General features: G+C 48.4%; 1 protein-coding gene across 2 annotated transcripts in view; it reads right to left on the bottom strand.

Annotated features, from left to right (window-relative positions):
• The window catches only part of LOC147731764 (E3 ubiquitin-protein ligase TRIM39-like), a 241729-nt gene extending 215597 nt beyond the window's left edge, over nt 1-26132 (bottom strand). For both annotated transcript variants that reach the window (XM_086956890.1, XM_086956889.1), the window contains exon 1: nt 25716-26132. In XM_086956890.1, the coding sequence (XP_086813016.1) occupies nt 25716-26129 (414 nt within the window). In that variant the 5' untranslated portion in view covers nt 26130-26132. The remainder of the gene's footprint in view (nt 1-25715) is intronic.
• Between the last annotated feature and the right edge of the window lie 232 nt (nt 26133-26364).

The raw sequence follows: 26364 nt of genomic DNA on the forward strand, positions 1-26364 counted from the left end.
TATTTCAGTCAGCATGGCCGGGGCTATTTTTGCCAAGATCTGGGCAGATACAGGATCACTCGGGAACCTGATTTTACTTTCTTTAATTTATCAATGACCTCTTCCTCCATAAGAGTATGGAATTCAAAGAGGGATTTAGACAGGGATGTTAGTTCAGGGGTAGGTGAATTAGGTGGACCTGTGTCATTGTCCTTAGCATTCGGAGGTTCCGTCTCTCTGGAAAAGGCTTTATGAATTACGTCTATTTTGTCCTTAAAATGGGTGGAGAGCCTAACGACCCACTCTTGGGACTCGGTGGTAAGTGGCTGGCAAGAAGAAGGATTAGAGAATTCCTTTACTATGGAGTATAGTTCTTTATGCGAATTACCAGCTAGTTCAATTCTGGTTCCTAGATAGACTTTCTTCGCTGCGGCTATCTGGCTCATATATTCTTTGTATGCCGACTTATATTGCTGTTTATCCATAGGATTCTTTGTTTTACACCATTTACGCTCGGTGCACCTCATAGCCTGTTTCACTAGTTTTAAATCTGGTGTAAACCAGGGGGACCTTGTATTTGGGCATTTAGTTTGCTGTTTTGGGGCAATTTGATCCAGTGCCATGTTGATTGCTTTGTCTAGGTCCTTTACCACCTTGTCTGGATCAGTATTATGAGTCACAAGGGGGGGCGGAAAAAGCGCTAGCAAAGGAGTCAGGGTTGATTTTATTCCAGGGCCTGCTGATTTTTACCTTCTTTGAGTGGGCAGATTTAATCGCATTAACTCTATTGTTGAACTTTATTATCATATGGTCAGACCATAGGATTGGATAGAGTTCGACAATCTGAACTTCCTGGTACATAGGAAATCTAATGTGTGTCCGGCCTTGTGAGTAGGACCCGTTTCTAGTAACATCATGTCCGGTGCCTTAATGTTGTCCATTAATTCAGAGGTGTGTGTATCTTGCCGCAGTTCAATGTGATAATTAAAATCTCCTATTAACAAAAAATGTTTACATGCAGGGCCAAAATTTCCAATAGCTGAGTCGCAAAGTGGGTTTTATTTTCTGGTGGTCTATAGACAAGTGCTCCTTTCCAGGATTCTCTATTATTTAGGTCTAGGGAAAAGATAAGGAATTCACCCCATTCAGTAATTTGCGTATCAATGGTCAAAAGTTTTATGGATGACTTATAGACTATTGCTGTACCTCCTCCCCTCTTTGCCGTCCTGTCTAATCTTAGAATACTGTAACCCGTGGGTAGAGCTATAGCTAAATCCGGGCAGGATGTTTCTTGGAGCCAAGTCTCCTTGATGAAGAAGAGATCTGGTGATTCCTGGTGCAGTAGGGCCCATATTTCAAGAGCATGCTTAGGGAGGGAAAGCACATTTCCATGCAAACATATAAGGTGGTTAGGCAGGGGCAACGGTACGTGCAGCGGAAAGTGCCTGTTACTGGAGGAATGGGAGGTGTTTAGGGAAAGAAGCTCTGATCGAGAATATTTAATAATGGCCATTGGGCGTTTTTACCGCGTGAAGGGGGTACTGGCGGCAGTCTGGCGGCGGTCTGCCGTGGACGGGTTCAGACAGGCATAACTCTGGCACGACTCCGGCGCGTCGCTGCGCGCTCCGCCTTCTATGTGGGTTTATATCCGTCCCAGCAGCACCACTAGACCACCGCCTACCCGGAAACAGACTTTCCCTCCACTTCGATCGGGATAATTAAGCCGCGGTGGAACGGGGAAATGCCGGAGCGGGGCTCAGCATGCAACCGGTAAGTAGCACCAATTAGCAACAGCCACAGTAATTAAAAGTAAAGAGACGGCGCAAAATAAAAATTAAATGTTAAAATGCTATTAGATCAGCTTTTGAGTGTTAACAGCTAGCGCTAGGTACAGATCAGGCACTCTCATACCCCAGTTGCGTCCGCTGCGTGCTCCACCTTCTATGTGGTTTTATATCCGTCCCAGCAGCACCACTAGATCACCGCCTACCCGGAAACAGACTTTCCCCCCACTTCGATCGGGATAATTAACCCGCGGTGGAACAGGGAAATGTCGGGGCGGGGCTCAGCGTGCAACCAGTAAGTAGCACCAAGTAGCAACAACCACAGTAATTAAAAGTAAAGAGACGGCGCAAAATAAAAATTAAATGTTAAAATGCTATTAGATCAGCTTTTTGAGTGTCAACAGCTAGTGCTAGGTACAGATCAGGCACTCTCATACCCCAGTCACGCATGTCTTTCGGTATTCACAGAAGGCATATAGGAGTCCTAAAGTTAGGACTCCTAACTTCAGTGAATACCGAAATGAGTAAGTGTCTTCTGTGAATACCAAAATGAGTTAGTGCCTTCTGTGAGTACAAAAATGGTAGTAAGTTTAGGATTTTGTCTTAAGTTAGTTCTGTGAATCGGGCCCTATATTCCTAAAGATGCGGTGAAAGAGTTTTATAAAAATGATGATATTGGGCAGTGGTTCAGAGCCTATGAGGTAGCCATGTCTTCCCTCCGGGTCCCTGAGAGAGATTGGGGAGTGGGGGTGTGAGGAAGGTTCCTTAGTGAGGGGCGGGACACACTGTTAGACTTGCCTTCTGAAGTCCACAATTCATACAGCCACATGACGGATGCATTAATATCTAGGTATGGTTTTACCCCTGAACTCTATATAGGCAGAGGTTCAGGTCTTGTAAGGAGATAGAGAACAGTACCTGGGTGGAATATGTCACTTTATTTTGCAGATCATTGGATGGTTGGGTGAAGGGCTGTAAAGTTAATGATTTTCAAGGTCTCTTTGATTTGATTGCATGGGAACACTTGTCTAATAATTGTTTTCCTGAGCTGTGCTAGCACCTGATTCATAGCAAGCAGACTAACCCTAGGAAGCTTGCTGAGGAGGCTAACCGTTGGGTGAGCGCCCAGGTCCAGAAGGGTCACATGGGAGACTCAGCCAAACGTGGGCAGGGTCCCCAGCAGAAGAATGGGGGGGACAAGGGTAAACAAAAGGAGTTCCGCAAAGGTCCCCAAAGTAGTCCCCAAGGGAACCAATGGAAAGGTTCCCAGCCTCCCTCTGAGAGAAAGCAAGGGGTCCTGACAGGTAGTCCTGTTCCACAGGGGACCCTGAAATGTTACAAATGTGGGGACCTGGGTCATAAGGTGAGTGATTCCAGGTGCCGCTTATTTTGAAAGACAGCACCCACTGGTGCTCCGCCCCAACAGATGGCTAGTGTAGCCTTGGGGGAGGAGATTGATGTCCAAGGTGGGTGGGGCCACAAAGCAAACGGTGAGGCGCTGGATGGTGCCTGTTTGCACAGGGTGGTCACTCCTTGACCACAAGGGGAATTCTTTAGTCTTCTACGTCGAGAAGGATGTCGAAGGGTCCAGAGTTTCATTTCATAAGTTTCAGTCAGGATAATCTGATGTGCATTGGCACTGCTCCCACCTTTATTCCAAATCTGGGGGCTGGAGTACCTGCTAGGTCCCTCCTATGGGTGGGACCCAGGAAGGGGCTGGTTACACCTCTTTCCCTTTGTCCAGTTTCGTGCCAGGACTGGGGCTGGAAAGCCCCAGAACCAGTTTGACTGGATTTTGCCCGGGGACTCCTTGTGCGCTCCAGGCAGTGTCTAGTTTCATTCAGCACTCCCTACTCCAATCCACTATCTCCTGTCTGGGGTGGTGTAGTACTTCCCTGCGACCGGAAACCCTTTGTCCAGGCCTCCTCTGCCAAGTTTCGGTCAGCAGCAGAAGGTCAGACTTGTGTCAGGGCAGCAGCATCCATGTTGTGATGCTGAGGCTGTGGTTAGACAATAAACCAAAGCACACAGCAGCTGACCAAGGTTTCGCACATCAACTTTGTCTGTTTCCACTCTCACCATCCGCTGCCAAGGATGTCTGTCAGAGCAATAGTACAAAAGAATAGAGAGGTGCACTCAATGAAGTCAATAGCACAAAAAAGTTCATTAAGTATGTGAATCTTCTGTTCTTTTCTTTAATGTATTCTTTATTTTCCTTTTAAAATACAACGGCACAGCCAACGCGTTTCATTCCCTTTCGTGCCTAGGGAATTTCATCAGGGCATATAATAGATAATCTTTCAAATACTGTAGTCCTAGATGTGATCGCACCTGAGAAGCTGGTGTTGAATAATGATCGCAAAATGACCCCAAAGTATTCCTGAATAAAATTGGCGCACAGTTCCAAGTGGAATGGTTGTTCGAGTCTCCCAGGTTAGCTACAGTGTTGAGCTGAGGAAGTAAAAAAATATATTTGTCCTGGATCCCTTAAAGGAACGGCAAGGCGAAGGGGGGTCAGCGTACACAGGATAATGACTGGCATCTAAATTAGTTACAATAATGTTCGTAGGGTACGGGACCTGTGATAAGGTCTCTGTAGTCCCCTGCTCCTCCTCGGATACAGGAGCCAGTGTGACAGCTGTCAGGTGTCACCTGGTTCTCAAGAGCAGATTCTCCCTCATGCATTTTGCCGAGTTGTTGCCACCGACAACACAGAGAGACATTGTCCAATGGCTCAGGTTTCCTTTGAGTGGGGGGTCTCTGGTTCTCTTCAGGTAGCTGTAAGGCCCGCCATGCCTGTTGACTGTTTGTTGGGGAACGATTTGGAGAGCTCCCCTTGGAAAAAGATGGAGTAGACTACACACTTGAAGATGTTGGGTTTGCCTACTGGATGTGCGTAACCACACGGCCAATGTCAGCCAGTAGGGTGCTCAAGAGGACCTGGAGACTGAGAGGGAGGCCCAGAAACCTGCCTTAGAGGGAAGGGGCAGGAGGCATGGGAAACCGGCCCGCAGTTCCCAAGGCCCAGGAGGAGGTAGACCCTGAGGGGGATGCCCTGGAGCCTACTGGGGAGCAAGTAGCTGAACTGGGGGACCTGCCTGAGTTGACCCATTGGCAGCAGGAAGGAGGCCCCTCTAGGGAAGAATTCTGCGGAGAGCAGAGAGAATGCCCTTCTCTTGAGGGCTTGCGGCGACAGGCTGTAAGCCAGACAGCAGGTGATCAGTCAGGATCACATTGGATCTACTGGGAGAATGGTCTCCTGTATAGTGAGCCTAAGGTTGCTGAGCCTGGTTAAGCCTGTGTGCTGGTGGTACCCCCGAGCTTCAGAGTCTTCCTACTGGGGCTGGCTCATGATGTGCCATTGGCAGGACATTTGGGGCAGGACAAGACCTTTGAAAGGCTTGTCACCCACTTTCATTGGCCTCAAATGCGCAAGAATTCAGAAACCCATTGTAGGACCTGCCAGACTTGCCAGGCAAGTAGAAAGAGTGGGAGGAACCAGCCATTCCCTGTGGTCAGTACCCCCTTTGAGCGGGTGGGGATTGACACTGTGGGGCCACTGGACCCCAAGTCAGCCATGGACGACAGGTTTATCCTAGTCTTTGTGGACCATGCCACCCGGTACCCGGAAGCCATACCTCTGAGGACAGTGACGGCCCCTGTGGTGGGACGGGCACTGATGGGGATTTTCTCACAAATAGGATTCCCTCGTGTGGTAGTGTCTGACCGGGGAAGCAACTTCATCTCTAAGTATATGAAGTCCCTGTTGCAGAAGTGTGGGTTAACTTACAAGTTCAGCATTCCTTACCACCCCCAAGGAAATGGGTTGGTTGAAAGGTTTAACCGAACCCTGAAAGGCATGATAATGGGTGTTGAGGAACCCATGGGGCGTAAGTGGGCGTCCTCTTACAAGGCCTACTGTTTGCATACCGTGAGGTGCCACAGAAATCTCTAGGGTTCAGTCCCTTTGAGCTTCTCTATGGACAGTCACCCAGTCAGAGGACCTCTGAGTCTGGTCAAAGAAGGCTGGGAGCAATCTCCCAGGAAACCTCCCCAGGATGTGTATAGCTACATGCTGGCCTTCAGGAAACAGACCTGGTGCTTCAGGCAACTCGCTCAGGTGAATCTGGAGGCGAGCCAGGAGGAGATGAAGCGCTGGTATGACCAGAATGCCACTCTGGTAGAGCTTCAATCTGGTCAGAAGGTGTGGGTCATGGCCCCAGTGGAGCCCTGCGCGCTCCAAGATAAGTGGACAGGTCCATTTGAGGTTGTGGAGCACAAGAGTCCAGTTACCTACTTGGTAGACTTGCGGTCTCCCAGGAACCCCTTGAGGGTCCTGCATGTCAACAGCCTTAAGCCCCACTTGGAGAGGTCCGAAGTGGGCATGCTCTTAGCAACAGATGACGGAATGGAGGAGGGGACTGAGTCTCTTCCTGACCTCCTGTCTGCCACAGAGCAAGATGGGTCAGTGAATGGTGTTAACCTCTCTTCCACCCTGACCCCTGGGCAACAGAATGACTGCTGCCAGTTGCTGGGACAGTTTTCTGACCTGTTCTCCCTTGTTCCTGGTGTCACAGATTGGTGCGTCCATGATGTGGACACAGGAGACAGCTTACCTGTGAAGCACAAGTCTTACAGGGTAACTGACAGGGTGAGAGCTTGCATCAAAGAGGAGGTCTCAAAGATACTTGCACTAGGGGTGATTGAGTCCTCTTGCACTCCTTGTGCCAGCCCAGTGGTCATGGTCGCATAGCCTGCGGCGCCGGGTGCCACACCCGAAGTCCGGTTCTGGGTGGACTACCCAGGACTTAATTCAGTCACTAAGACTGACTCGCACCCCATCCCCAGAGCTGATGAGCTCATTGATCGGCTAGGGGCTGCACTGTACCTCAGCACGTTTGACTTGACATCTGGGTATTGGCAGATCGCCTTGACTGATGGGGCAAAGGAGAGGTCAGCATTCTCCACACCAGCGGGGCATTTCCAGTTCTGTGTTATGCCCTTTGGGATGCAGACTGCTCCTGCCACCTTTCAGAGGTTGGTCAACCAGGTGTTGGTTGGACTGGATGAGTTCAGTGCTGCCTACCTGGATGACATTGCAGTGTTCAGTGCCAGTTAGGAAGAACACCTGCGCCCCCTGCGAGTAAGTGCCAGATTGGGCAGAGTTCTGTGGTGTACTTGGGACACCAAGTTGGGAGCGGCCAGTTGGCGCCCCTACAACCCATGATTGAAACCATCCTGGCTTGGGAGCCCCCCCAAAACCCAGACAGAGGTGAGAGCCTTTTTAGGACTCACAGGGTACTACAGGAGTTTTGTCAAGGGGTATAGCAACAGTGTTGCACCCTTGACAGAGCTGACTTCCAGGAAGCAGCCAAGGAAAGTGAATTGGTCTGACACCTGTCAGAAAGCTTTTGAGGCAACTGAAAGCTGCCATGTGCTCCTGGCACCCAACTTCTCAAGAGAGTTTATCATTCAAACAGATGCTTCAGAGGATGGTGTGGGGGCTGTTTTGTCACAGATGAATGAGGAGGGCCTAGATCAACCAGTAGCCTTCATCAGTAGGAGGTTACTTCCATGGGAACAGAGGTGGAGTGCTATTGAGCGTGAGGCATTAACTGTGGTTTGGGCACTGAAGAAGCTCAGACCATACCTGTTTGGGGCTCACTTTCGGGGTCAGACAGACCACAGGCCCCTCAGAATGGTAATGCAGCTGAGGGGTGAGATTCTAAAGCTGTTGAGGTGGTCCATTTCCCTACAGCGGATGGACTTTACCGTGGAACACCGCCCTGGTACAGAACACGCCAACGCTGATGGTCTGTCCAGATTTTTCCGCCTTAGTGATGAGAACTCCCAGGAGTTAGGGTAGTTCTTCCCACATTTTAGCTGGAGAGGACACGTGTTAGACCTGGCACCATTGGTGTGGGTCTCCCTTCCATTTTTGGTGTTGCCTCATGTGTTTTTGCTGGTGTTAGATGCTTTGGGCACTGTGCCAGTGCTCCAAGGCTGTACTTGCCTTACAGAATGCTGGCTCCACCTCCTGTGGGGTGTCTGGTGTTTCTGCCCTGCACCGTGAAAGGAAAGAAGGAGCCATGTACACAGAGTGCTCCAAAACTGGTTTGAACTGGGCACAGGCCCCTCTGCCTTCAGAGGACAACGGATTTTGGGGTATAAGAATTGGGACCCTGATCCCAAGAATTTAGATCACTTTTGGACACACAAGAAGAAACCTTTGCTGAGGAGTGGAACCAGAGGAAACTGAGTAGGGAATATCCCTAAGCTGAAGTGCTGCTTGGGGGATAGGCCTGCAGTGGCTGTCTGATTGCCAAAGAAAGGAGAAAGAACGTTGTGTGCTTTACTTTCAACTTGTGAAGTATCTCCAAGGGCTTGCAACAGAGCTTGCCTCCTGCTGAAGTCTCAGGGACAACAGACTTCAAGCACCAGCTCCCCAAGAGTCTTCCTGAAGTGCCTGCAGCTGTGCTGTACTTTGTGGGGGATTTGCGTGTCTCAAGGAGCTGGAAGCACAACTCAAGATCGAGAAGCATGTCGCCGAACTGCTGCTGCCACTTCGCAACACGAAGCTCCCCGTATCACCGGAGAAGAGAATTAACATTGCAGTGGTGATGCATCACCGGGAAGCGTGTTGCCAGAGAAAAGGATCGACGTCGCAGCAGACTCCGCCGCATCTCTGAGAAGCGTGTCACAGGGCCTGTGGCGGCTCATCACCGGAGAAGAGGATCGACGTCACAGCAGGTGCCGCCGCATCACCGGGGGGAGTGTCGCAGGGCCTGTCGCCGCTCCCATCGTTGTGGAAGCAACCCGTATCGCAGAAGAGAGGGTCAACGTCGCAGCAGACTCTGACGCATCCCTGGGAAGCTTGTCGTAGGGCCAGTCGTGGCTCGCATCAAGTAAAGTATCTCGCCACGCTGGAGAAGAGAACCGATATTGCAGCAGACGCCGCTGCATCACCAGGAAGCGTGTTGCATCAAGGAGAGAGCATCATCTTTATTTCTTTGCACCCAAACTTCACTGCATTTCCATCGCTGCAACATTGCTTGTTGTGGAAGCGCAACGCACCGTGAGGGACATTGACGCAAAGTGTTGCATCTGAAGAACTAAACTGAACTTAAGCTAAAATAACCATTTTAATGTAATAGTATTGTGGATTTTTGTTTTTGTGGTCTTGTGGTAAGTCTATATAAAGAATACTTATTTTTTTATATAAAACCTTGTTTGGTGTCCATCTGTAGTGTTGTCACTGGGTTACTGTATGTGGTCATAAATGCTTCACACACTGCCTCTGAGATAAGCCTGTCTGCTCTTGCCAAGCTACAAGGGGATGAGCAGGGGTCATTTTAGGAGTGTACCCCCTTACCCTGAATAGAGGCAAGGGTCCCTATTTGTCACAAGTACCTACCTGTACCAACTAGAGACCCCCAAATATAACACTGAATGATCACAGATGTCCCTTCAGGGACCCGCTGAGACCCACAGAGTGAACGGTGATCCTTGAGTGATCACAGAGGTCCCTTCTCTAGGGACCCGCGGAGACCCACAGAGTGAACAGTGATCCCTGAATGATCACAGAGGTCCCTTCCAGGGATCTATCTTGAGTCCGACCCTCTTTAATATCTTCATGACCCCTTTGGCGGCGTTGGCGGAGTCGTTTGGGGCCCGGATCGTATCCTATGCAGACGACACCCAGCTCCTCTTCTCGTGCAAGAGAGGAGGAGACTTTGATGGGGAGAGTATCCGGGATTGCCTTGGGGCTGTGTTCCAATGGTTCCAACTGAACAGCCTCAAGTGCAATTCCGATAAGTCCGAGGTACTCTTCTTTGGGTGTGACACGGAGCCAGACTGGCAGGCATGGTGGCCTACTGGTATGTTCCCCCCCACTTGTTCATCCCAAATGGCTAAGAACTTGGGGGTCAAGATGGACAAGGGGCTGACTATGAAGTCCAGTACCCAAAGTCTTAAAATTAGGATTTTTCTCAGTTCGGTAGTAGTAAAGATAGGACTCCTAACTTTAGGACTCCTAAATGCCTTTGGTGAATACCGAAAGTCTTAAAATTAGGATTTTTCTCAATTTAGTAGTAGTAAAGTTAGGACTCCTAACTTTAGGACTCCTAAATGCCTTCTATGAATACCGAAAGTCTTAAAATTAGGATTTTTCTCAGTTCAGTAGTAGTAAGGATAGGACTCCTAACTTTAGGACTCCTAAATGCCTTCTGTGAATACCGAAAGTCTTAAAATTAGGATTTTTCCAGTTTAGTAGTAGTAAAGTTAGGAGTCCTAACTTTAGGACTCCTAAACTGAGAAAAATCTTAATTTTAAGACTTTCGGTATTCACAGAAGGCATTTAGGAGTCCTAAGGTTGGGAGTCCTAACTTTACTACTACTAAACTGAGAAATATCCTAATTTTATGTTGTTATGTGTTATGTATTTATTTTTATATAGCGCATCTATCACCGTTCGGTCTCAGAGCGCTTGCGGAGAGCTGGACTAGAGATAGACAGACAGGGGGATTTTATCAATTTAAAAGAGCCAAGTTTTAAGATTTATACGACACGTTTTGTGGTTGGGATCAGTTCTGATAGACAGTGGTAAGGTGTTCCAAGTGGTGGGGCCTATTTTAGAAAAGCTTCTATCCCCATTTCTGAATGTCCTAACCTTTGGGACTTTTAGAAGATGTTTATTGGATGAACGTAGGATCCTGCCCGGACTGTAACCCTGAAGCTTTCTCTGCAGGTACTTGGGTCCCTGTCCATTTATAGACTTATGCACCAGGCAGCATATTTTAAATTTGATGCGTTTTCTTATTGGGAGCCAGTGGAGTGTCCTAAGGCAAGGGGCTGAGGGGCTGCGGGGTGGAAGGTCAAGTATCAACTTCGCTGCTGAATTTTGCAGGGTCTGAAGCTTAGTGAAAGAACCTTCATTCACATCAGCCAATAGCACGTTGCCATAGTCAAGGCGACTGATTATAAGGCCCTGAATAAGGGGTTTCCGAGAAGCAAGTGAAATCCACTTGAAAAAATTTCTGGAGCTTCTCATTAGCCCAATGCTAGTGTGACCCACTTTATTTATGTGTGGGGACAAGGACAGTTTGTCATCGATAATGACTCCCAAGTTCCTAACTGAGTTTTTGGGGCTGGGCAAGGGCCTAAAGACGTTGGCCACCATTCGTCCGTCCAGATTTTATTGGCCATACCCAATAGCAAGATTTCTGTTTTCCCAGTATTTAACATTAAATAGTTGTTGGTCAGCCATTCTTGAATGGAGATCATAACACTGTTGGAATCTCACTTTGGCATCTAACTGGTTGGGGCCTAAGGTTATCAGAATCTGGGTATCATCGGCGTAGGATACTGTATCAAAGCCGTAGGCTTTGATTACCTTGGCCAAAGGTGATAAATAACATTAAATAAAGTTGGGCTTAAAATTGAACCCTGCGGGACACCTTTATCATTTTCCACATAAGGCGAGGAGAAAGAACCAATTTTAACCATTGACCGCCTCCCTGTCAGATAGCTCTGTATCCATCTGTGTGCTTGACCTCCAACACCAATCTCATCCAGCCGTTTTAGCAGGACACTATGAGAGATGGTGTCGAAAGCCGCCGACAGGTCTAATAGAATCAAGATGGCAGATTGCTTAGCATCCAAGGCCAGCCGGATGTTATCCACTACTTCCAGAAGGGTGGTCTCGGTGCTGTGGCAAGCTCTAAAGCCCGATTGAGAAGTGTCCAGTAGCATGTTGTCCTCTAGGTGTTTAGTTAATTGGATATTAATTAAGGACTCCATTATTTTGCAAAAAAGTGGCAAAAGGGAGATAGGACGATAATTTACTGGTTGCTCTGGGTCAGCATTATTCTTTTTTAAAATGGGTCTGACAGTTGCTTCTTTCCAAGATACAGGAAAGATGGCTTGGGCTATTGATAGGTTAAAAATTGCCGTTATTTCAGTCAGCATGGCCGGGGCTATTTTTGCCAAGATCTGGGCAGATACAGGATCACTTGGGGAACCTGATTTTACTTTCTTTAATTTATCAATGACCTCTTCCTCCATAAGAGTATGGAATTCAAAGAGGGATTTAGACAGGGATGTTAGTTCAGGGGTAGGTGAATTAGGTGGACCTGTGTCATTGTCCTTAGCATTCGGAGGTTCCGTCTCTCTGGAAAAGGCTTTATGAATTACGTCTATTTTGTCCTTAAAATGGGTGGAGAGCCTAACGACCCACTCTTGGGACTCGGTGGTAAGTGGCTGGCAAGAAGAAGGATTAGAGAATTCCTTTACTATGGAGTATAGTTCTTTATGCGAATTACCAGCTAGTTCAATTCTGGTTCCTAGATAGACTTTCTTCGCTGCGGCTATCTGGCTCATATATTCTTTGTATGCCGACTTATATTGCTGTTTATCCATAGGATTCTTTGTTTTACACCATTTACGCTCGGTGCACCTCATAGCCTGTTTCACTAGTTTTAAATCTGGTGTAAACCAGGGGGACCTTGTATTTGGGCATTTAGTTTGCTGTTTTGGGGCAATTTGATCCAGTGCCAGGTTGATTGCTTTGTCTAGGTCCTTTACCACCTTGTCTGGATCAGTATTATGAGTCACAAGGGGGGGCGGAAAAAGCGCTAGCAAAGGAGTCAGGGTTGATTTTATTCCAGGGCCTGCTCATTTTTACCTTCTTTGAGTGGGCAGATTTAATCGCATTAACTCTATTGTTGAACTTTATTATCATATGGTCAGACCATAGGATTGGATAGAGTTCGACAATCTGAACTTCCTGGTACATAGGAAATCTAATGTGTGTCCGGCCTTGTGAGTAGGACCCGTTTCTAGTAACATCATGTCCGGTGCCTTAATGTTGTCCATTAATTCAGAGGTGTGTGTATCTTGCCGCAGTTCAATGTGATAATTAAAATCTCCTATTAACAAAAAATGTTTACATGCAGGGCCAAAATTTCCAATAGCTGAGTCGCAAAGTGGGTTTTATTTTCTGGTGGTCTATAGACAAGCGCTCCTTTCCAGGATTCTCTATTATTTAGGTCTAGGGAAAAGATAAGGAATTCACCCCATTCAGTAATTTGCGTATCAATGGTCAAAAGTTTTATGGATGACTTATAGACTATTGCTGTACCTCCTCCTCTCTTTGCCGTCCTGTCTAATCTTAGAATACTGTAACCCGTGGGTAGAGCTATAGCTAAATCCGGGCAGGATGTTTCTTGGAGCCAAGTCTCCTTGATGAAGAAGAGATCTGGTGATTCCTGGTGCAGTAGGGCCCATATTTCAAGAGCATGCTTAGGGAGGGAAAGCACATTTCCATGCAAACATATAAGGTGGTTAGGCAGGGGCAACGGTACGTGCAGCGGAAAGTGCCTGTTACTGGAGGAATGGGAGGTGTTTAGGGAAAGAAGCTCTGATCGAGAATATTTAATAATGGCCATTGGGCGTTTTTACCGCGTGAAGGGGGTACTGGCGGCAGTCTGGCGGCGGTCTGCCGTGGACGGGTTCAGACAGGCATAACTCTGGCACGACTCCGGCGCGTCGCTGCGCGCTCCGCCTTCTATGTGGGTTTATATCCGTCCCAGCAGCACCACTAGACCACCGCCTACCCGGAAACAGACTTTCCCTCCACTTCGATCGGGATAATTAAGCCGCGGTGGAACGGGGAAATGCCGGAGCGGGGCTCAGCGTGCAACCGGTAAGTAGCACCAATTAGCAACAGCCACAGTAATTAAAAGTAAAGAGACGGCGCAAAATTCAAATTACATGTTAAAATGCTATTAGATCAGCTTTTGAGTGTTAACAGCTAGCGCTAGGTACAGATCAGGCACTCTCATACCCCAGTTGCGTCCGCTGCGTGCTCCACCTTCTATGTGGTTTTATATCCGTCCCAGCAGCACCACTAGATCACCGCCTACCCGGAAACAGACTTTCCCCCCACTTCGATCGGGATAATTAACCCGCGGTGGAACAGGGAAATGCCGGGGCGGGGCTCAGCGTGCAACCGGTAAGTAGCACCAAGTAGCAACAACCACAGTAATTAAAAGTAAAGAGACGGCGCAAAATAAAAATTAAATGTTAAAATGCTATTAGATCAGCTTTTTGAGTGTCAACAGCTAGTGCTAGGTACAGATCAGGCACTCTCATACCCCAGTCACGCATGTCTTTCGGTATTCACAGAAGGCACATAGGAGTCCTAAAGTTAGGACTCCTAACTTCAGTGAATACCGAAATGAGTAAGTGTCTTCTGTGAATACCAAAATGAGTTAGTGCCTTCTGTGAGTACAAAAATGGTAGTAAGTTTAGGATTTTGTCTTAAGTTAGTTCTGTGAATCGGGCCCTATATTCCTAAAGATGCGGTGAAAGAGTTTTATAAAAATGATGATATTGGGCAGTGGTTCAGAGCCTATGAGGTAGCCATGTCTTCCCTCCGGGTCCCTGAGAGAGATTGGGGAGTGGGGGTGTGAGGAAGGTTCCTTAGTGAGGGGCGGGACACACTGTTAGACTTGCCTTCTGAAGTCCACAATTCATACAGCCACATGACGGATGCATTAATATCTAGGTATGGTTTTACCCCTGAACTCTATATAGGCAGAGGTTCAGGTCTTGTAAGGAGATAGAGAACAGTACCTGGGTGGAATATGTCACTTTATTTTGCAGATCATTGGATGGTTGGGTGAAGGGCTGTAAAGTTAATGATTTTCAAGGTCTCTTTGATTTGATTGCATGGGAGCACTTGTCTAATAATTGTTTTCCTGAGCTGTGCTAGCACCTGATTCATAGCAAGCTGACTAACCCTAGGAAGCTTGCTGAGGAGGCTAACCGCTGGGTGAGCGCCCAGGTCCACAAGGGTCACATGGGAGACTCGGCCAAACGTGGGCAGGGTCCCCAGCAGAAGAATGGGGGGGACATGGGTAAACAAAAGGAGTTCCGCAAAGGTCCCCAAAGTAGTCCCCAAGGGAACCAATGGAAAGGTTCCCAGCCTCCCTCTGAGAGAAAGCAAGGGGTCCTGACAGGTAGTCCTGTTCCACAGGGGACCCTGAAATGTTACAAATGTGGGGACCTGGGTCATAAGGTGAGTGATTCCAGGTGCCGCTTATTTTGAAAGACAGCACCCACTGGTGCTCCGCCCCAACAGATGGCTAGTGTAGCCTTGGGGGAGGAGATTGATGTCCAAGGTGGGTGGGGCCACAAAGCAAACGGTGAGGCGCTGGATGGTGCCTGTTTGCACAGGGTGGTCACTCCTTGACCACAAGGGGAATTCTTTAGTCTTCTACGTCGAGAAGGATGTCGAAGGGTCCAGAGTTTCATTTCATAAGTTTCAGTCAGGATAATCTGATGTGCATTGGCACTGCTCCCACCTTTATTCCAAATCTGGGGGCTGGAGTACCTGCTAGGTCCCTCCTATGGGTGGGACCCAGGAAGGGGCTGGTTACACCCCTTTCCCTTTGTCCAGTTTCGTGCCAGGACTGGGGCTGGAAAGCCCCAGAACCAGTTTGACTGGATTTTGCCCGGGGACTCCTTGTGCGCTCCAGGCAGTGTCTAGTTTCATTCAGCCCTCCCTGCTCCAATCCACTATCTCCTGTCTGGGGTGGTGTAGTACTTCCCTGCGACCGGAAACCCTTTGTCCAGGCCTCCTCTGCCAAGTTTCGGTCAGCAGCAGGAGGTCAGACTTGTGTCAGGGCAGCAGCATCCATGTTGTGATGCTGAGGCTGTGGTTAGACAATAAACCAAAGCACACAGCAGCTGACCAAGGTTTCGCACATCAACTTTGTCTGTTTCCACTCTCACCATCCGCTGCCAAGGATGTCTGTCAGAGCAATAGTACAAAAGAATAGAGAGGTGCACTCAATGAAGTCAATAGCACAAAAAAGTTCATTAAGTATGTGAATCTTCTGTTCTTTTCTTTAATGTATTCTTTATTTTCCTTTTAAAATACAACGGCACAGCCAACGCGTTTCATTCCCTTTCGTGCCTAGGGAATTTCATCAGGGCATACAATAGATAATCTTTCAAATACTGTAGTCCTAGATGTGATCGCACCTGAGAAGCTGGTGTTGAATAATGATCGCAAAATGACCCCAAAGTATTCCTGAATAAAATTGGCGCACAGTTCCAAGTGGAATGGTTGTTCGAGTCTCCCAGGTTAGCTACAGTGTTGAGCTGAGGAAGTAAAAAAATATATTTGTCCTGGATCCCTTAAAGGAACGGCAAGGCGAAGGGGGGTCAGCGTACACAGGATAATGACTGGCATCTAAATTAGTTACGATAATGTTCGTAGGGTACGGGACCTGTGATAAGGTCTCTGTAGTCCCCTGCTCCTCCTCGGATACAGGAGCCAGTGTGACAGCTGTCAGGTGTCACCTGGTTCTCAAGAGCAGATTCTCCCTCATGCATTTTGCCGAGTTGTTGCCACCGACAACACAGAGAGACATTGTCCAATGGCTCAGGTTTCCTTTGAGTGGGGAGTCTCTGGTTCTCTTCAGGTAGCTGTAAGGCCCGCCTGTTGACTGTTTGTTGGGGAACGATTTGGAGAGCTCCCCTTGGAAAAAGATGGAGTAGACTACACACTTGAAGATGTTGGGTTTGCCTACTGGATGTGCGTAACCACACGGCCAATGTCAGCCAGTAGGGTGCTCAAGAGGACCTGGAGACTGAGAGGGAGGCCCAGAAACCTGCCTTAGAGGGAAGGGGCAGGAGGCATGGGAAACCGGCCCGCAGTTCCCAAGGCCCAGGAGGAGGTAGACCCTGAGGGGGATGCCCTGGAGCCTACTGGGGAGCAAGTAGCTGAACTGGGGGACCTGCCTGAGTTGACCCATTGGCAGCAGGAAGGAGGCCCCTCTAGGGAAGAATTCTGCGGAGAGCAGAGAGAATGCCCTTCTCTTGAGGGCTTGCGGCGACAGGCTGTAAGCCAGACAGCAGGTGATCAGTCAGGATCACATTGGATCTACTGGGAGAATGGTCTCCTGTATAGTGAGCCTAAGGTTGCTGAGCCTGGTTAAGCCTGTGTGCTGGTGGTACCCCCGAGCTTCAGAGTCTTCCTACTGGGGCTGGCTCATGATGTGCCATTGGCAGGACATTTGGGGCAGGACAAGACCTTTGAAAGGCTTGTCACCCACTTTCATTGGCCTCAAATGCGCAAGAATTCAGAAACCCATTGTAGGACCTGCCAGACTTGCCAGGCAAGTAGAAAGAGTGGGAGGAACCAGCCATTCCCTGTGGTCAGTACCCCCTTTGAGCGGGTGGGGATTGACACTGTGGGGCCACTGGACCCCAAGTCAGCCATGGACGACAGGTTTATCCTAGTCTTTGTGGACCATGCCACCCGGTACCCGGAAGCCATACCTCTGAGGACAGTGACGGCCCCTGTGGTGGGACGGGCACTGATGGGGATTTTCTCACAAATAGGATTCCCTCGTGTGGTAGTGTCTGACCGGGGAAGCAACTTCATCTCTAAGTATATGAAGCCCCTGTTGCAGAAGTGTGGGTTAACTTACAAGTTCAGCATTCCTTACCACCCCCAAGGAAATGGGTTGGTTGAAAGGTTCAACCGAACCCTGAAAGGCATGATAATGGGTGTTGAGGAACCCATGGGGCGTAAGTGGGCGTCCTCTTACAAGGCCTACTGTTTGCATACCGTGAGGTGCCACAGAAATCTCTAGGGTTCAGTCCCTTTGAGCTTCTCTATGGACAGTCACCCAGTCAGAGGACCTCTGAGTCTGGTCAAAGAAGGCTGGGAGCAATCTCCCAGGAAACCTCCCCAGGATGTGTATAGCTACATGCTGGCCTTCAGGAAACAGACCTGGTGCTTCAGGCAACTCGCTCAGGTGAATCTGGAGGCGAGCCAGGAGGAGATGAAGCGCTGGTATGACCAGAATGCCACTCTGGTAGAGCTTCAACCTGGTCAGAAGGTGTGGGTCATGGCCCCAGTGGAGCCCTGCGCGCTCCAAGATAAGTGGACAGGTCCATTTGAGGTTGTGGAGAACAAGAGTCCAGTTACCTACTTGGTAGACTTGCGGTCTCCCAGGAACCCCTTGAGGGTCCTGCATGTCAACAGCCTTAAGCCCCACTTGGAGAGGTCCGAAGTGGGCATGCTCTTAGCAACAGATGACGGAATGGAGGAGGGGACTGAGTCTCTTCCTGACCTCCTGTCTGCCACAGAGCAAGATGGGTCAGTGAATGGTGTTAACCTCTCTTCCACCCTGACCCCTGGGCAACAGAATGACTGCTGCCAGTTGCTGGGACAGTTTTCTGACCTGTTCTCCCTTGTTCCTGGTGTCACAGATTGGTGCGTCCATGATGTGGACACAGGAGACAGCTTACCTGTGAAGCACAAGTCTTACAGGGTAACTGACAGGGTGAGAGCTTGCATCAAAGAGGAGGTCTCAAAGATACTTGCACTAGGGGTGATTGAGTCCTCTTGCACTCCTTGTGCCAGCCCAGTGGTCATGGTCGCAAAGCCTGCGGCGCCGGGTGCCACACCCGAAGTCCGGTTCTGGGTGGACTACCCAGGACTTAATTCAGTCACTAAGACTGACTCGCACCCCATCCCCAGAGCTGATGAGCTCATTGATCGGCTAGGGGCTGCACTGTACCTCAGCACGTTTGACTTGACATCTGGGTATTGGCAGATCGCCTTGACTGATGGGGCAAAGGAGAGGTCAGCATTCTCCACACCAGCGGGGCATTTCCAGTTCTGTGTTATGCCCTTTGGGATGCAGACTGCTCCTGCCACCTTTCAGAGGTTGGTCAACCAGGTGTTGGTTGGACTGGATGAGTTCAGTGCTGCCTACCTGGATGACATTGCAGTGTTCAGTGCCAGTTAGGAAGAACACCTGCGCCCCCTGCGAGTAAGTGCCAGATTGGGCAGAGTTCTGTGGTGTACTTGGGACACCAAGTTGGGAGCGGCCAGTTGGCGCCCCTACAACCCATGATTGAAACCATCCTGGCTTGGGAGCCCCCCCAAAACCCAGACAGAGGTGAGAGCCTTTTTAGGACTCACAGGATACTACAGGAGTTTTGTCAAGGGGTATAGCAACAGTGTTGCACCCTTGACAGAGCTGACTTCCAGGAAGCAGCCAAGGAAAGTGAATTTGTCTGACACCTGTCAGAAAGCTTTTGAGGCAACTGAAAGCTGCCATGTGCTCCTGGCACCCAACTTCTCAAGAGAGTTTATCATTCAAACAGATGCTTCAGAGGATGGTGTGGGGGCTGTTTTGTCACAGATGAATGAGGAGGGCCTAGATCAACCAGTAGCCTTCATCAGTAGGAGGTTACTTCCATGGGAACAGAGGTGGAGTGCTATTGAGCGTGAGGCATTAACTGTGGTTTGGGCACTGAAGAAGCTCAGACCATACCTGTTTGGGGCTCACTTTCGGGGTCAGACAGACCACAGGCCCCTCAGAATGGTAATGCAGCTGAGGGGTGAGATTCTAAAGCTGTTGAGGTGGTCCATTTCCCTACAGCGGATGGACTTTACCGTGGAACACCGCCCTGGTACAGAACACGCCAACGCTGATGGTCTGTCCAGATTTTTCCGCCTTAGTGATGAGAACTCCCAGGAGTTAGGGTAGTTCTTCCCACATTTTAGCTGGAGAGGACACGTGTTAGACCTGGCACCATTGGTGTGGGTCTCCCTTCCATTTTTGGTGTTGCCTCATGTGTTTTTGCTGGTGTTAGATGCTTTGGGCACTGTGCCAGTGCTCCAAGGCTGTACTTGCCTTACAGAATGCTGGCTCCACCTCCTGTGGGGTGTCTGATGTTTCTGCCCTGCACCGTGAAAGGAAAGAAGGAGCCATGTACACAGAGTGCTCCAAAACTGGTTTGAACTGGGCACAGGCCCCTCTGCCTTCAGAGGACAACGGATTTTGGGGTATAAGTATTGGGACCCTGATCCCAAGAATTTAGATCACTTTTGGACACACAAGAAGAAACCTTTGCTGAGGAGTGGAACCAGAGGAAACTGAGTAGAGAATATCCCTAAGCTGAAGTGCTGCTTGGGGGATAGGCCTGCAGTGGCTGTCTGATTGCCAAAGAAAGGAGAAAGAACGTTGTGTGCTTTACTTTCAACTTGTGAAGTATCTCCAAGGGCTTGCAACAGAGCTTGCCTCCTGCTGAAGTCTCAGGGACAACAGACTTCAAGCACCAGCTCCCCAAGAGTCTTCCTGAAGTGCCTGCAGCTGTGCTGTACTTTGTGGGGGATTTGCGTGTCTCAAGGAGCTGGAAGCACAACTCAAGATCGAGAAGCATGTCGCCGAACTGCTGCTGCCACTTCGCAACACGAAGCTCCCCGTATCACCGGAGAAGAGAATTAACATTGCAGTGGTGATGCATCACCGGGAAGCGTGTTGCCAGAGAAAAGGATCGACGTCGCAGCAGACTCCGCCGCATCTCTGAGAAGCGTGTCACAGGGCCTGTGGCGGCTCATCACCGGAGAAGAGGATCGACGTCACAGCAGGTGCCGCCGCATCACCGGGGGGAGTGTCGCAGGGCCTGTCGCCGCTCCCATCGTTGTGGAAGCAACCCGTATCGCAGAAGAGAGGGTCAACGTCGCAGCAGACTCTGACGCATCCCTGGGAAGCTTGTCGTAGGGCCAGTCGTGGCTCGCATCAAGTAAAGTATCTCGCCACGCTGGAGAAGAGAACCGATATTGCAGCAGACGCCGCCGCATCACCAGGAAGCGTGTTGCATCAAGGAGAGAGCATCATCTTTATTTCTTTGCACCCAAACTTCACTGCATTTCCATCGCTGCAACATTGCTTGTTGTGGAAGCGCAACGCACCGTGAGGGACATTGACGCAAAGTGTTGCATCTGAAGAACTAAACTGAACTTAAGCTAAAATAACCATTTTAAAGTAATAGTATTGTGGATTTTTGTTTTTGTGGTCTTGTGGTAAGTCTATATAAAGAATACTTATTTTTTTATATAAAACCTTGTGTGGTGTCCATCTGTAGTGTTGTCACTGGGTCACTGTATGTGGTCATAAATGCTTCACACACTGCCTCTGAGATAAGCCTGTCTGCTCTTGCCAAGCTACAAAGGGGATGAGCAAGGGTCATTTTAGGAGTGTACCCCCTTACCCTGAATAGAGGCAAGGGTCCCTATTTGTCACAAGTACCTACCTGTACCAACTAGAGACCCCCAAATATAACACTGAATGATCACAGATGTCCCTTCAGGGACCCGCCGAGACCCACAGAGTGAACGGTGATCCCTGAATGATCACAGAGGTCCCTTCTCCAGGGACCCGTGGAGACCCACAGAGTGAACGGTGATCCTTGAGTGATCACAGAGGTCCCTTCTCTAGGGACCCGCGGAGACCCACAGAGTGAACAGTGATCCCTGAATGATCACAGAGGTCCCTTCCAGGTACCCGCGGTGAACCACAGAGTGAACGGTGATCCCTGATTGATTACAGAGATCCCTTCCAGGAATACCGGTGATCCCCTGATTACAGAGATCCCTTCCAGGAATATTCGCCTGGGCAAGAAGGCCTACCTAGCAGGGAGGATAGAAGCTGCCTCCAACTCCTGCAAGGAGATTTTCTCTATAGTTAGAGAATTTATATCTCCACGGTCCAACATCTCTGAGGAGAGGCCCTCTGATTCCTGGGTCTCTGATCTGGCTAGTTTCTTTACTAGCAAGATCCAACTCATACAGGATTCTTTTCCATCGGCTGTACCCGCGGGGCTGATTAATTCTGAGGCCAACCGATCGCCCCCTGCCTCGCCAGGTGTGACGCTGGGCGTGTTCCCACCTATATCTGCGCCCGCTTCTTTAGCACTTATGGGCAACTTGAAATCAGGCTCGCCCTTGGACCCGTGCCCTGCTAAAATTCTGGCGAAATTGGCCGAGGTGATTAATCCGCTGGCTAACCCGTTACTGGATCTCTCGCTGAGCCAGGGAGTGGTTCCGCAGGCTTGGAAGCAGGCAATGGTCATCCCGCTGCTCAAGAAGCCTGGTCTGGATCCAAAGGCCTCAGTCAACTACCGGCCTATCTCCCTGCTGCCTGCTCTCACGAAAATTGTAGAAAAGCACGTGCAGACGGTGCTGTCCAATTTTCTAGAGACGAATGAGATTCTGCATGCCACCCAGTCGGGCTTTCGCCCAAATCTCAGCACGGAGACTGCGCTCCTCGAGGTCTCAGAAACCATCAAAGGGGTTCTGGACACTGGGGGTAAAGCCATGCTGGTGATGCTGGATTTGTCGGCGGCCTTCGACACCGTCCCCCATGATGGCCTGCTCACAAGTCTCAGTGAGATTGGACTACGGGGGACGGTGCTCAGCTGGTTTTCGTCCTTTCTAGCCGGCCGCCGGCAAACGGTCTGGGCCTCGCCAGATTCCGCCGTGATGCCGCCTCTGGGAGTGGGGGTCCCTCAGGGCTCTATCTTGAGTCCGACCCTCTTTAATATCTTCATGACCCCTTTGGCGGCGTTGGCGGAGTCGTTTGGGGCCCGGATCGTATCCTATGCAGACGACACCCAGCTCCTCTTCTCGTGCAAGAGAGGAGGAGACTTTGATGGGGAGAGTATCCGGGATTGCCTTGGGGCTGTGTTCCAATGGTTCCAACTGAACAGCCTCAAGTGCAATTCCGATAAGTCCGAGGTACTCTTCTTTGGGTGTGACACGGAGCCAGACTGGCAGGCATGGTGGCCTACTGGTATGTTCCCCCCCACTTGTTCATCCCAAATGGCTAAGAACTTGGGGGTCAAGATGGACAAGGGGCTGACTATGAAGTCCCAGATCCTGGGGTTGTCGGGCACCTGCTTCGGCCTCCTTAGGATGGTGTACAGACAAAATATTGACTCCAAAATATCGACTGGACATAATATCGAGTTTTAAATATAGACTGGACAAAATATCGACTGGACATAATATCGACTACAAAAATATCGTTTTTCAGGTAAGTGAAGTAATATCGACTGTATAAAATATAGATAGCAAAAATATCGAATTTTTAATAATATATAATATGTTATAGTGTATTTTTATGTAATAATATGTGTGAATAGTGTGTATTAATGTTATAAAATATTTTATTAAATGAATTTTGTTTTTATAATAATTGCGTAATGTAATTCTGTACCGGGTTGTGGGTTTATAGGGGAATAGGGTGGGAAGTTATTTAATAATAATTAATTAATTAATATATGTTTGTTAATATTTTTAATTAATAATTAATTGATAATTAATTAATATTAATTAGTTAATTAATTAATATAATTTTGAACATATTTTGTATTAGTAATTAATTGTTAATTAATTAATTGTAATTAGTTAATTACATTAATTAGAGTAAATGTTTAATATATATAATTTTGTGTTATTTTTAAGTAATTAATTTGGAAAAAATAATATTAATTATTAAAATAATTACAGCTAATGTTCTAATATATTTACTTTATTGTTATTGTTAATTAATAATTAATTGGTAATTAAATAATATTGATACATTTTGGGTAAAGGAGCATTTTTAGGGTTCAGGGTCAGTTTTCAGTTTTAGTGTAAAGGGGTATTTTTGGGGTTCAGGGTCAGTTTTCAGTTTTTGGGTAAAGGGGCATTTTTAGGGTTCAGGGTCAGTTTTCAGTTTTTGGGTAAAGGGGTATTTTTAGGGTTCAGGGTCAGTTTTCAGTTCATGGGTAAAGGGGTATTTTTAGGGTTCAGGGTCAGTTTTCAGTTCATGGGTAAAGGGATATTTTTAGGGTTCAGGGTCAGTTTTCAGTTTTTGGGTAAAGGGGCATTTTTAGGGTTCAGGGTCAGTTTTCAGTTTTTGGGTAATGGGGTATTTTTAGGGTTCAGGGTCAGTTTTGGGTTTTTGGGTAAAGGGGTATTTTTAGGGTTCAGGGTCAGTTTTGGGTTTTTGGGTAAAGGGGTATTTTTAGGGTTCAGGGTCAACAAATAAGATAGTAAAAAATTATTTTTATTATTTTCATTTAATATTTAATTATTATAATTTAATTTAAGTAGTTTTAAGTATATTTTAGTAATTAAAATTTTATATTAATTTAATTTAACACTGTTTTTAATAAAGTCGATATTTTTTACATCTATATTATTGTTAACGATATTTTGTACTCGATATTTTTGTACTTACCTGTTTGTAGATACAAACTCGATATTTTGACTGTCGATATTTTGTCCACGATATTTTGGCAAGTCGATATTTTGTCCCTCGATATTATTTCAGTGATCCCCTTAGGATGCTGCGGAGGTTTCTTCCCCTCTTGTCGGAGGAGCACAGGAAGCTGACTGTGCAGGCCCTGATAGGCTTTAGGTTAGATTATTCAAACGTTCTGTACCTGGGTCTGCCAGAGTACCTGCTACAGCGGCTCCAAGTGGTGCAGAATGCGGCGGCGAGAGCGATTTTTGGCCTGAACAGACGTGCTAGTGCAGCGGGCTTACTGCAGACCCTGCATTGGCTCCCAATCCGCAAGCGGATTGCCTTTAAGGCTTTGACCTTGACATACAAGGCCCTTCATGCGACGGGAGCTAAGTACCTCCAAAAGAGACTTGCCTTTTACCGGCCGGCTCGTTCTCTGAGGTCAGAATCCCTGTTTTTAGCGACTGTCCCACGAGTGAAGAGAGCGCGCCGGGGAGGTCGTTCCTTTGGACTACTGGCGCCACAGGTTTGGAATTCTCTGCCTCTTATACTTCGGGGAGCTACCAGCTTACTAGCTTTTAGAAAAGGCCTCAAAACCTGGCTGTTCACCCAGTAGGCCTTTTGCTTGTTCTGTTCTTTTTTATCTGTGATAATTTCTCTTTTAATGTGTTATGTTAGTAGACCGCAGCCCTCCTTTTTAAAAAGCGCCGGGACACTCTTTTTGAGTAGCCGTGCGCTCTACAAAAGCCATTATAACATAACATAACATAACATAACCCCCGGAGACCCACAGAGTGAACTGTGATCCCTGAATGATCACTGATGTCCCTTCTCTATGGACCCATGGAGACCCACAGCGTGAACTGTGATCCCTTCTCCAGGAACCCACGAAGACCCACATAGTGAACTGTGATCCCTGAATGATCACAGAGGTCCCTTCTCCAGGGACCCATGGGGCCCCCAGAGTGAACTGTGATCCCTGCATGATCACAGAGGTCCCTTCTCCAGGGAGCCATGGAGACCCACCCAGTGAACTGTGATCCCTGAATGATCACCAAGGTCCCTTCTCCAGGGACCCGCGGAGACCCACAGAGTGAACGGTGATCCCTGAATGATCACAGAGGTCCCTTCCAGGGACCCGCAGAGACCCACAGAGTGAACGGTGATCCCTGAATGATCACAGAGGTCCCTTCTCCTGGGACTTGCAGAGACCCACAGTGTGAACAGTGATCCCTGAATGATCACAGAGGTCCCTTCTCCTGGGACCCGCGGAGACCCACAGAGTGAACTGTGATCCCTGAATGATCACAGAGGTCTCTTCCAGGGATCGAAGGAGACCCACAGAGTGAACGGTGATCCATGAATAATCACAGAGGTCCCTTGCCCTCTTCTAGGAGGCGCGGCTAACCTGTGATCCCTAAAATCTGATTTAAATTCCTTTGTGGGAATCATTGTCTGTCTTCCTTAGTGAACTCTAAACTCCCACTCACATACCTTATGCTCTTGGACAACCATGTATGTGGGACCCGCAGGGTGTCTTTGATCCCTGCATACCAAGACACACTGCATCTTCTATGGGACTCCAGTAGTGTATTCACTTGTGAATCCTGATCACCCACACACATGCCTTATGCTCTTCTGCAGCTTCCTATACACAGAGCTCCCGCTCTCAGGCTGCCTCCCTGATGGGGCTCACGGAGGGACTTTGTCATCCCTGAATTTCCAGACATACCCTGTGACCTTCACTTGTCCTTTCAGAACACCCACACACACACCTTGTGCTCCTCTGCAGGTTCCTCAATGGAGCTCACACTGGGACTTTGGAATCCATGAATGCCTACGCACATACCTTGTACTCCTCTGCTGCCTCCTCTACAGGACTTGTTGAGTGAGTTTTATGCTCTTTGGACTCCCGGCAGACCACACATATCATCCTCTGATCCTCTGCACAGAACAGCTTCAGTTTTTCTTCATGTTTCTCACACATATTCTCGTCTTGGGGCTTCACTGGGTGTAGATTAACCTGTTTTGCAATTTCCACCACGTTCCTCAGTTGTCTGTTGTGTCTGAGGCTTTTCCCAGAAGATATTGCTCTGCACTCAGGACAGGGGAGGTTTCCATCTCTTCCCTCCCAGCTCTGAGTTATACAGGAGCGGCAGAAGTTGTGTCCACAATCGATCATCACTGGATCAGTAAAATATTCCAAACAGATGGAACAAATGGCCTGTTCCTGGAGGTCCTCGAGCTGAGCTGCTGCCGCCATGATTCAGAAATGCAGGAAGTAAACTTAAGTTTCATTTCTCTCTCTCTCTGTGAAGTGGGTGTGTCTGTGCGTCTGCCCCTCTCTGTCTGCGTTGGGACTTCTGAGATCATGTTACAGGCTCAGAGCAGAGAACTGGTTCTTCTGCTGCTTGTGATTTACCTCTGGGGGTGAAACCATTTACGCGTCTTGTTGTTATATTTCCAGAATCTGTAAGTGCAAAACTGGAGCATGTAGA

This window comes from Lissotriton vulgaris, chromosome 2_1, assembly GCF_964263255.1.
Source record: "Lissotriton vulgaris chromosome 2_1, aLisVul1.2, whole genome shotgun sequence".
Taxonomy (NCBI): domain Eukaryota; kingdom Metazoa; phylum Chordata; class Amphibia; order Caudata; family Salamandridae; genus Lissotriton; species Lissotriton vulgaris.